The following is an 11,844-nucleotide window of genomic DNA, read 5'->3' as shown; positions in this document are numbered from 1 at the left end:
GTCTCTCTCTCTCCCCCTCTCTCTGTCTGTCTGTCTATATCTCTCTGACTGTCTCTCTCTCTCCCCCTCTTTCTGTCTGTCTATATCTCCATCTGTCTCTCTCTGTCTCTCTCTCTGTCTCTCTCTCTGTCTCTCTCTCTGTCTCTCTCTCTCTCTCTGTCTCTGTCTCTGTCTCTCTCTGTCTCTCACTCTCTGTCTGTCTCTCACTCTCTCTGTCTCTGTCTCTGTCTCTGTCTCTGTCTCTGTCTCTCTCTGTCTGTCTCTCTCTCTGTCTGTCTCTCTCTCTGTCTGTCTCTCACTGTGGAACATTGAATTAACCTCGTCCTCCCTCCCTGCCCCCAGTTTGCAGACACCGCAGTGTATGGACTTACTAAAGACCACATTCTGCTTTTCCGACACAACCCGAGCTCTAAGAACATCCTACAGAGACTCCTGTCCGATGATGTCATCCACGAGGGGGACCTCATCGAGGCTGTCATTACAGGTGAGATCGGGATGGGGTGGTGGGGAGGGGTCACGGTTTCTACACCCCACCCCCACCCCCCCCAACTCCAACCTCGGGTAGGCCAGAGGCTCGCTATCGGGTTTGTTCGCCTCTTCACAAACGAGGAGCTCGCTTGAATTGTGCAGGAGGGCAAGCCATAGGTGTGGGAATGAGCGAGAGGGTTAAGACTGAGCAAGTTGATACACTCACTCACCCGAAGCCTAGCAAATCAGGGCAAGGAAATAGAGTTTAAGTTTGATGAATGCTGGGTCCTCCTGTGCTGGGATTCGACTTGTTGCTAACATTTTGTAAAATCGAGTGTATGGTTGGTGGGACAAAACAAAGAACAGGGGTCATCAAATGTGAGGCATTCTCTGAGCTAGAGCATCAGGAATGGGACGTGAGGAAATGTTAGACGTTGTGTTATAATCAACGGTCTGCATTTGCAATAGAGATGACTTACTTGAAAGTGAGTGCCCTTCAGACTGTGACACATGTAGAAAGCAGGATGGATATCCTATAGGGGGCTATCAGTGCAGGGCCTCTCCTGCACTCTGAGATACAGCGGACTTGAACAGATAACACGTAAAGAAAGAAATGAAAGAACTGCGTATGTTGTAAATCAGAAGTGGAAACCGAAATTGCTGAAGAAGTTCAGCAGGTTTGACAGCATCTGTGGAGAGAAATCAGAGCTGATGTTGCTCAGATAATACCCAGATAGTTCAACAGGAACATTCCTAATGTAGCAAATGGTTGAACGCAGCGAGTGTGTCTGTGCCTGTTTGGAGAAGGGAACAACTTTTTGGGAAGGGACACCGAAGATAAAATCTCTGGGATGTGTTCACTTCCAGCTAATTTTTGAGTCTGAAATGGACCATTCAGCAGAAAGACCAAAGGTTTGATAGGGCAGCGTCCGCACAACATCCAGATGCAGGGCTTGAGACTTCACCATGGGACTTCAAAAGGGACCGTTCACCAGAAGGAGGGAGAGCGGAGATGTTTCTTCCAGAAGTTGTAAGAAATGTGGGGACCCACGAGACAGGAACTCCCGGAGAACGGTCAACAAATGTTTGGGATGTGCCACTTTGCGATGAGCTGCTCTTCGGACAGTGTGTAGGAAGGCCTTTGGAATAATGGGTGATGTGGGAGGTTTGGAGCAGGGGGAGGGTGATACTGTCAGCCACAGGAGACTACAAACCACTCCCAAATTTTTCTGAGGCTGCAAACTCCCTCAACCAGACCGTAGATGAAGAATTTTCCCTCGAGCCATCCCAGCACATGTAGAATCCCAAATCAACCACTAAGATGACCATAGAGTCATAGAACTGTACAGCACAGAAACAGACCCTTCGGCCCAACATGTCCATGCTGACCAGAAATCCTAAATTAATCTAGTCCCATTTGCCAGCATTTGGCCCATATCCCCCTAAACCCTTCCTATTCATGTACCCATCCAGATGCCTTTTAAATGTTGTAATTGTACCAGCCTCCACCACTTCCTCTGGCAGCTCGTTCCATACACGCACCACCCTCTGTGAAAAAGTTGCCCCTCAGGTCCCTTTTAAATCTTTCCCCTCTCACCTTAAACCTACGCCCCTCTAGTTTTGGACTCCCCTATCCTGGGGGAAAGACCTTGGCTATTCACCCTATCCATGCCCCGCATGATTTTATAAACCTCTATAAAGTCACCCCCTCAGCCTCCGACGCCCCAGGGAAAGTAGACGAATACCTGAAAGAGCTGCAGATGTTGGAAATTCGAAACCAAAACAGAAAGTGCTGGAGAAACTCAGCGGGGTCTGTGGGGAGAGAAACAGAGTTGATGCTTCAGGCCCAGTGACCCTTCTTCAGGATTCTCATGTGCACCCCCACCAGCACGAGAAAGGCAATGAACTTTATTTTAACTTTACTTTTTAAAAACTGATTATGTATGACTTCTATGATTGATGTAGGCTCCGGTGTGGGAAGATTTCTAAAACCGTTGATAGTATTTTTGTTTGGATTGACTGTAGTCACGTGCACCTGAGTACAGTGAAAAGTTTTGTTTTGCGAGCAGTACAGGCAGATCATTGCAAACCTGGAAACACCGATCGCAGGGAGCTCAGACAGAGCGAGGCATACAGGACTACACTGCACGGGGGGTGCAAGATGGAAAGGTTAAAGTTAGAGAGTTCCATTCAGCAGTTTAATAACAGCAGGGAAGGAGCTGTCGGTCTGACAGAAGAGTTTGGAAGAGGGTATTACTGGGGTGGGAGGGGTCTTTGATGATGTTGGGTGCCTTTCTGCAGCAGCGAGAAGTGTAGATGGAGTTTAATGAATGAAAGTTTGGCTTCCTTGATGGTCTGGGCTGTGCACGCCACCTTCTGCAGTTTCGTACGGTGCAGGGCAGAGCAGTTACTGTACCAGGCCATTATGCACCCAAACAGTACGCTTCGTATGTGGCATCTGTAAAAGTTTGTGAGGGACCTTGTGGACGTGTGGAATTTCCTAAGCCTCCTGAGGCGTGCATTGTTCATGTAAAAGTACACATGGAAATAAATTTCTGGTCTACTCTAGTCTCGTCTATAGTGTGCTCAACGTAATGGAGCAATAGTTAAGAAACTGGACTGTTGATAAGGTGGGAAAAGGGCGGAGGAAGGTGTGGTATCTTACGACTTTAGAGAAATGTACGAAAACAGCAGTAGAAAGTCCCTCTGGTGGTGGAGGTTTTGGAAGAAATCACACGGGGAAAGTTTTGGTGTTTTATAAAACCTCCAGCCATCTGCCGACGTTAGAGATGAATATCACTGTGGTACAGGCAGGCTGTGAGCAGCGTTCACTGTCAATGTTTCAGAGCTACACGCCGAGTCAATTTCTTTGCTTTTCCGGGAGAATTCTAAAAATTCTTTCTGCAGCTGGTGTTTATGGTTAGGATTTGAGAAGACTTTGCAGTTAGAGTCAGAGGTGTACAGCACAGAAACAGGCCCTTCGGCCCAACCTGTCCATGCCGACCCAGATATCCTAAAATAATCTACTCCCATTTGCCAGCATTTGGCCCATATCCCTCTAAACCCTTCCTATTCATGGACCCATCCAGATGCCCTCTAAATGTTGTAATTGTACCAGCCTCCACCACTTCCTCTAGAACATAGAACATAGAACATTACAGCGCAGTACAGGCCCTTTGGCCCTCGATGTTGCGCCGACCTGTGAAACCAATCTGAAGCCCATCTAACCTAAACTATTCCATTATCATCCATATGTTTATCCAATGACCATTTAAATGCCCTTAAAGTTGGCTACTATTTTTGCAGGCAGGGCATTCCACGCCCTTACTACTCTCTGAGTAAAGAACCTACCTCTGACATCTGTCCTATATCTATCACCCCTCAATTTAAAGCTCATTCCATACACACACCACCCTCTGTGTGAAAAAGTTGCCCCTCAGGTCCTTTTTAAATCTTTCCCCTCTCACCTTAAACCTATGCCCCTCTACTTTTGGACTCCCCCCACCTCCTGGGGAAGAAACCTTGGCTATTCACCCTATCCATGCCCCTCATGATTTCATAAACCTCTATAAGGTCACCCCTCAGCCTCCGACGCTCCAGGGAAAATAGCCCCAGACCATTCATCCTCTCCCTGTAGTTCAAACCCTCCAACATCCTTGTAAATCTTTTCTGAATCCTTTCAAGTTTCACAACATCCTTCCTATAGCAGGGAGACCAGAATTGAACACAGTTTTCCAAAAGTGACCCTAACCAATGTCCTGTACAGGCACAACATGACCCTCCCAACTCCTATACTCAATGCACTGACCAATAAAGGCAAGCGTACCATACATCTTCTTCACCCCGACTCCACTTTCAAGGAACTATGAACCTGCACTCCAAGGTCTCTCTGTTCAGCAACACTCCCCAGGACCTTACCATTAAGTGAATAAGTCCTGCCCTGATTTGCCTTTCCAAAATGCAGCACCGCACATTTATCTGAATTAAACTCCATCTGCCTCTCCTCGGCCCATTGGCCCATCTGATCGAGGGCCTGTTGTGCTCTGAGGTAACCCCCTTCACTGTCAACTACAACCTACAATTTTGGGGTCATCTGAAAACTTACTAACCTTACCTCCCATGTTCACATCCAAATCATTTATATAAACGAGGAAACGCAGTGGACCCAGCACCGATCCCTGTGGCACACCGCTGGTCACAGGCCTCCAGTCTGAAAAGCAACCCTCCACCACCACCCTCTGTCTCCTCCCTTTGAGCCAGTCCTGTCACTGCCAAAGGTTGATCTAAGAGTTAAGTCTGTGTGTTGGTAGGGGTTCAGTGATGGAGGCATTGGCACCGTGAGGAGGAGAGCTGGGAAAGCCAAACTTCATGGCCAGCTAAACGTGGAGATTGAGGGACAATGGGAGAAAGACCAATGGTTTGGCAAAATGGGGGAAAGGATGCGAAAGGACAGGGAAGACAGTCTGAGTTTGGGAAATGGACCCAGAAGTGAAATGGAAGAAATTAATGCAAGTGTGTGTTTTTGGGCCTGAATGACCCATCACTGTTGTCCCTTATTTCGAGGGGGTCGGAGTATAAGTGTAGGGAAGTCTTACTGTAGCTGTACAAGGTGCTGGTGAGACCACATCTGGAGCACTGTGAGCAACTTTGGTCCCTTATTTAAGGAAAGGTATCATTTCATTGGAGACAGTTAAGAGAAGGTTCACAAGGATGATCCTTGGTTCGGAGGGATTGTGTTATGAGCAAAGGTGAAACAGTTGGGAATCTACTCACTGGGGTTTAGGAGAATGAGAGGGAAGCCCATTGAAACATATAGGGGGCAATACTGAGAGAATGTTTCCCCTCCTGGGAGAGTCTAGGACCAGACGGCATGGTCTCAGAATAAAGGGACGCCAACTTACGACTGAGATGAGGAGGAATTCCTTCTCTCAGGGGGCTGCGAGTCTTTGGAACTCAGATACCTTTGCGGGGGTAGAGTCCTTGTGTATATTTAAGGCTGAGATCGATAGGGATCAGTCGGGGAATCAAGGGTTGTTGGGAAAGGGCAGGAAAGTGGATGTGAGGAATGTTGGATCCTATTGAATGAAGGAGCAGGTTTGAGGGTCTAAACGGCCAACTCCTGCTTTTTCTTATGGTCTTATGGGTCTGTTGGATCTGAGTTCTAGCTGTCTTGTTGAAAGTGAATTGTTGTCTAAGCAAATCCAGGCACATTTTACTGGTATTGCAACCAGAAACTGGCAGGCAACTTTATGATGCACACTGATGATTTTCTGGTCTGCTGCACGTGGGATAAAGAAACATCTCAAAAAGGAGGCGAAGATTGATGGTCCTTTACTTGTAGAGAATTGACTGTGAGGAAAACAGGTCAGGCGTAACTGTGGATCAATGGTATAACTGCAGACAGTGTAGTCACATCCAAATCAATAGGGCCAGATTTATACAAATGATTTGGATGAGAATATAGAAGGCATGGTTAGTAAGTTTACAGACACCATCAAATTTGGCATAGTGGACAGTAAAGAAGGTTTTCTAAGATTACAAAGGGAATTTGATCAAATGGGTCAAAGGGCTGAAAAATGGCAGATGGATTTCAGTCTGGAAAAATGCAATGTATTACATTTAACAAACAAGGGTAGGGCTTATACAATTAATGATAGGGACTGTGTGTAGTGTTGTAGAACAGAGAGACCTAGGGGTTCAGGTCCATAATTCTTTGAAGCTTGCGTCACATGTAGACAGGGTCTTTAAGAAGGGGGTTAGCATGCTTGCCTTCATTGCTCACACCTTTGACTTTAGGAGTTGGGGACATCATGTTGAGGTTGTACAGGACATTGATGAGGCCTCTTCTGGAGTATTGTGTCCTGTTCTGGTCGCCCTGTTACAGGAGGGATATTATCAAGCTGGAGAGGGTTCAGGAGAGATTTACCAGGATGTTGCCGGGAATGGAAGGTTTGAATTATAAAGAAAGGCTTGGACTTTTTTCACTGGAGAATTGATGACCTGATAGAAGTTTATAAAATAATGAGGGGTAAAGATAGAGTTAATGCTGGGTGTCCTTTCCCTAAGATGGGGTATTTCAAGACTAGGAGGCATATTTTTAAGGTGACACGATATATAAAAAAAATGAGGGGCACATTTTTAACACAGAGGATGGTTTGTGTGTGGAATGAACTTCCTGAGGAAGTGGTGGATGGGGGTACAGTTACAACGTTTAAAAGACATTTGGATAAGTACATGAATAGGAAAGGTTTGGAGGGATATAGGCCAGGAGCAGGCAGGTGGGACTAGTTTACAAAAACAGAAGTTGCTGGAAAAGCTCAGCAGGTCTGGCAGCATCTGTGAAGGAGAAAACAGAGTTAACGTTTCGGGTCCGGTTCTGAGGAAGGGTCACGGGACCCGAAACGTTAACTCTGTTTTTTCCTTCACAGATGCTGCCAGACCTGCTGAGCTTTTCCAGCAACTTTGTTTTTGTTCCTGACTTACAGCATCCGCAGCTTTTCTTGGTTTTTATTTGAGACTAGTTTAGGTTGGGATTATGGTCAGCATGGACTGGTTGGACCGAAGGGTCTCTCTTCATGCTGTGTGACTCTATGGCTAAATGGACATTTGCCTGGGAAACCAAAGGAGCTAAAACAAAAGGTGGTTAAAAGTACTTTAGCTGCTGCAACATTGAACAAAGGTAATTGAAAGTATTTAGAGTCTTAGAGCTGTACAGCACAGAAACAGATCCTTCAGCCCAACTCGTCCATGCTGACCCGATATCCTACATTAATCCAGTCCCATTTGCCAGCATTTGGCCCATATCCCTCTAAACCCTTCCTATTCATGGCCCCATCCAGATGCCTTTTAAATGTTGTAATTGTACCAGCCTCCACCACTTCCTCTGGCAGCTCGTTCCACACACGCACCACCCTCTGTGTGAAAAAGTTGCCCCTCAGGTCCCTTTCAAATCTTTCCCCTTTGCTATGCCCCTCTATTTTTGGACTCCCCTACCCGGAGGAAAAGAAGACCTGGGTGATTTGGTGGTTTGGGGAAAACGTAAACAGAAAAACAGTGTCAAAATGGAGAGCACCTCTGATGGAAGAAGAGGCAAGGACTGAGGGTGTCAATAAACTCTCTCCACACTAGAAAAGGTCCGTGCCTTGATTTTTCAAACTTATCAGCTGTCTTGGAATCCATGAACAAAGGTAAGGGCACAGTCAGAGCGCTTAGGGGAGTCTCTGACTCAGCAGGTGGAGCCTGCGGCCTAGGGACAAGCTGGTTAACCGGGCCTCCTGTTGGCTGTTTTGCCCTTCTGTCACTCACGGCCTCTTTCTCTTGTTGCCTCCTTCCCCAGGCTTGGTGTCCATCGGAGACAGTAACATCCGGCCCCACGTGCTCTACGTACACTCCTACAGGGCCCCGGCCTTCTGCAACTCCTGCGGTGAGATGCTGTGGGGCCTGGTACGACAAGGCCTGAAGTGTGACGGTGAGGAAACCGCGGTGACGGTGGGGCTGGTGGTTGTCTTGGTTGTCCCTTCTTGCGGTGAGATCTCCCCTGGCCACCTCTTATTGTTCAGAGGCGTGTGCTTGGCACCTGACTTGGTGAATAAAGAGGCCATGGGATCGGTGACAGGGACGAGCCTGTCCAAGGAAGTAGGCTGAAGGACACCCAGCGATGCTGGGTCATTCAACACAAATCTCCTTCCGTTGTTCTCCCCCACACCCCCCACTGACCAGGCTGACCTGGGTTCTGACCAGCCGCTCCTCTCTGTTTCGCAGGCTGTGGCCTGGACTATCACAAGAGATGTGCATTTAACATTCCAAACGACTGCAAGAGGAGACATCGCCAAAGCCTAGGCCTAGGCCCGACTGGCAACTCCAACCACAACCGGTCAGCAGAAAGTACCAGCAACCGCGAAGAGGTACCTCAGGCACCATCTGCGCATGCACAGGCGCACACACATGCGCACGCGCACACACGCACACGCAGATGCACACGCACACACAAAGACACACGGACACGCACAGACACACACACGTGCACACACACACACTCACAGACACGCACGCGTACACATGCACACACTCTCACAGACACACTCTCACAGACATGCACACACAGACACACACACATATACTCTCTCACAGACACGCACAGCAGAGACACACACACACACACACACACAGACACACACACACACACACACACACAGACACACACACACACACACCCCCTGTCTCTCACACACACACACCCCGTCTCTCTCGCGTGCACACACCCCGTCTCTCACTCTCTCTCTCACACACCCACACAGACTGTCACTGGAGTATAGGCTCTCACACACTAAGACTGGGGTAATCGCATATCCATGATAATAATTCCCCATTAACCTTCTTTCCTCACTAAACCCTGGATCTCCTCATCCACAGGCTTGCTCCCAACACGTTACGTTTGGTGGTCGAACTCCATCCTTCAGTGGACGCCCGATTTGGGTGGACAGACAGGAGATGGCAAGGGTAAAGGTGCCACACACATTCCATATCCACTCGTACACACGGCCTACCATCTGTCAGCACTGCAAACACCTCCTCAAGGGGCTATTCCGACAAGGCATGCAGTGTAAAGGTGAGATTCACATATAGGCACGAACCCCACGGTCAGCGCTGAGGGAGCGGGCACTGTCGGAGGGTCGGCGCTGAGGGAGCGCCGCACTGTCGGAGGGTCGGCGCTGAGGGAGCGCCGCACTGTGTTAGGTGCTGTCTTTCTGATGAGACACCCAACTGAGACCCGGTCTGCCCCGTCAGGGTGGGGTAGGGGTGTAAAAGATCCCACAGCCACTATCTGGAAGGGCAGGGGTGAGTTCTCCCTGGGGTCCTGAGGCCAAGATGTACCCCTGAACCAACACTAAACACAGATAATCTGGGTCAATCCCACATTGCTGAGTGTGGGGGATTTTGCTGTGGGTCAACTGTCTGGCGGGGCCTACTTTCTTCAGGGCCAGAAATGAAGCATGGGATTCTCCTAGTTGGTGCATTCCAGTATCAAGTGCTGGTGAGGTGCATTCGGAATAGTAGCGTTTCACTGTGTTTGAATATAATTTCCCGCTTGCTTCTGAAGCCATTTTGCTTTCTGTCTCTTTCTCCCCAAGACTGCAAGTTCAATTGTCACAAACGCTGTGTCCCCTTGGTCCCGAACAATTGCCTGGGAGAATCGACTTTAACCAACGGAGATGGTGAGGAATATTTCTGCCTGGCATATTTTTTTAAACAGTCAGGTTTTGTCGTGTTTATTTACCAGCAGAAGCGCATCAGGAAAGTCCCTTAAGTTAGTGTTTGTAGTCGCCCATGTTAGGGAGGTCCTACAGAAGGTGTAGAAACTGCTTTTCAAGGCGGTTTTAGCTACGAGAAAAGGTTAAGGCGAAAGAACCCACTTTAAACCAATTGCAAAGCTATTGCTGGAGTATGTTCCAGAGGAGGCTGACTGAAATTCCAGATCAGGCCCAGGGGCATAAGGTTTCCAAACCTGGATTTTCTCCTTTTCTTTTGGATAAGGACCTTAAGATCTGGATTTTTTTTTCCCTTTTACTTTTGTCTCTGTTTCTTTGTCACTTGCCTTTTCAAAACTTTCTGGTTTTGTATTGTAACATGACAACTTTGTGCACTTTTCACTGTAACTGTGTGTTTATAAAGTCATACAGCGCAGAAACAGACCATTCGGCCCAACCCGTCCATGCTGACCCAATATCCTAAATTAATCCCATCCCATTTGCCAGCATTTGGCCCGTATCCCTCTAAACCCTTCCTATTCATGTACCCATCCTGATGCCTTTTAAATGTTGTAATTGTACCAGCCTCCACCACTTCCTCTGGCAGCTCGTTCCATACACGCACCACCCTCTGTGTGAAAAAGTTGCCCCTCAGGTCCCTTTTAAATCTTTCCCCTCTCACCTTAAACCTATGCCCCTCTAGTTTTGGTCTCCCCTACCCTGGGGAAAAGACCTTGTCGATTCACCCTATCCATGCCCCTCATGATTTTATAAACCTCTATAAGGTCATCCCTCAGCCTCCTGCGCTCCAGGGAAAATAGCCCCAGACCGTTCAGCCTCTGCCTATAGTTCCAAACCCTCTAACATCCTTGTAAATCTTTTCTGAACCTTTTCAAGTCTAACAACATCCTTCCTATAGCAGGGAGACCGGAATTGAAGGCAGTATTCCAAAAGTGGCCCTAACCAATGTCCTGTACAGCTGCAACATGACCCTCCCAACTCCTATACTCAACGCGCTGACCAATAAAGACAAGCGTACCATACACCACCTTCACCGCCCTATCTACCCGCAACTCGACTTTCAAGGAACTATGAACCTGCCCCCCTTTGTTGAGAACACATGACGACAAAATCGAATTCTAATTCTAAAAGCCAGGCCAAGTTCACTATTTCCAGAAGGGATGGAGTATTGTCTTCAGGACATTTGAGACCCTTCACTCGTCTGGCATTAACCAAATCCTGCCCGTTCGCTCTGAAGGTGTTCCCATGGGAACTGGGAGTCAAACGCGTTCATCAAGCATGTGGTCAGTCTCAGGATGCACCCCCCCCCCTCGATGGTGGTACTGGGATTGGAAGGACAAGCCCCGGTACTGAAAGGGTTAAGTCGGCCACTGGGCCATGGCTGCTGTTCTCTGAAGGGTCAGAGGTGAAGGGGGTGTGGGTGGTTTGGCTGAACTGAAGGAATGACCGAGGGTTCGATCTGGGCAAGGAAACCAATCCCTCTGGTTTAGGAATGGCCGGAGGGTCAATAGGCGGAAACTTAAGATTGGAGCTGCCCAGTCGGCAGGGTGGGGTGAGTTGGGGAGGTGTGGGGGAGTTGTGTGAGAGGGGTTTTTGGATCCTCCACACCCGCCCCCACCACCCACCCCACCCCGCCAAAACCAACAGGCGAGACTGGTGGGAGTTTGATGGATGGATGGCGTTTCGTTGGGTGAGGAGAGGGGTTCCATGTTAAGGAGTCAAGGCAGGTCAAAAAAGGTCACCAAGGATCGAATGGCATGGAGGAACAGGCTCGAGGTCTGGGGCTGAATGGTCTGATGTAGTTATTTTCACTCCCTCAGATGGAGCGGGCCCGGAGCCCGGAGACTCCCAGGCTGATGGAGACACTGGATATTCCGAACCCAGCGACACAGGCACCCCATTTCCAGAATGTTCTGAGAATGTTCCCAAATCCGAACCCAATTCTCCATCGGACTGGAGCCTGGAGGGATCCACAACTCCCATCAGGTACCTCCCACACCATCGTCCGAGGCCCCGTCAGCGCTGACCCTCCGACAGTGCCCGCTCCCTCAGCGCTGACCCTCCGACAGTGCGGCGCTCCCTCAGCACTGACCCTCCGACAGTGCGG

General features: G+C 48.7%; 1 protein-coding gene across 1 annotated transcript in view; it reads left to right on the top strand.

The window, feature by feature from the left end:
- Positions 1 to 11,723, top strand: part of LOC125481765 (serine/threonine-protein kinase D3-like) — a gene marked incomplete at its 3' end in the record, with an annotated part of 15,323 nt that extends 3,600 nt beyond the window's left edge. Inside the window, exons 2-7 of the mRNA XM_048593669.1 lie at positions 350 to 484; positions 7,805 to 7,936; positions 8,230 to 8,372; positions 8,881 to 9,076; positions 9,600 to 9,683; positions 11,558 to 11,723. Coding sequence (XP_048449626.1) covers positions 350 to 484; positions 7,805 to 7,936; positions 8,230 to 8,372; positions 8,881 to 9,076; positions 9,600 to 9,683; positions 11,558 to 11,723 — 856 coding nt within the window. The remainder of the gene's footprint in view (positions 1 to 349; positions 485 to 7,804; positions 7,937 to 8,229; positions 8,373 to 8,880; positions 9,077 to 9,599; positions 9,684 to 11,557) is intronic.
- Between the last annotated feature and the right edge of the window lie 121 nt (positions 11,724 to 11,844).

Source organism: Rhincodon typus, unplaced genomic scaffold, assembly GCF_021869965.1.
Source record: "Rhincodon typus isolate 14 unplaced genomic scaffold, sRhiTyp1.1 hic_rhity00003453, whole genome shotgun sequence".
Taxonomy (NCBI): Eukaryota; Metazoa; Chordata; class Chondrichthyes; order Orectolobiformes; family Rhincodontidae; genus Rhincodon; species Rhincodon typus.
This window is presented reverse-complemented; position numbering and strand designations above follow the sequence as displayed.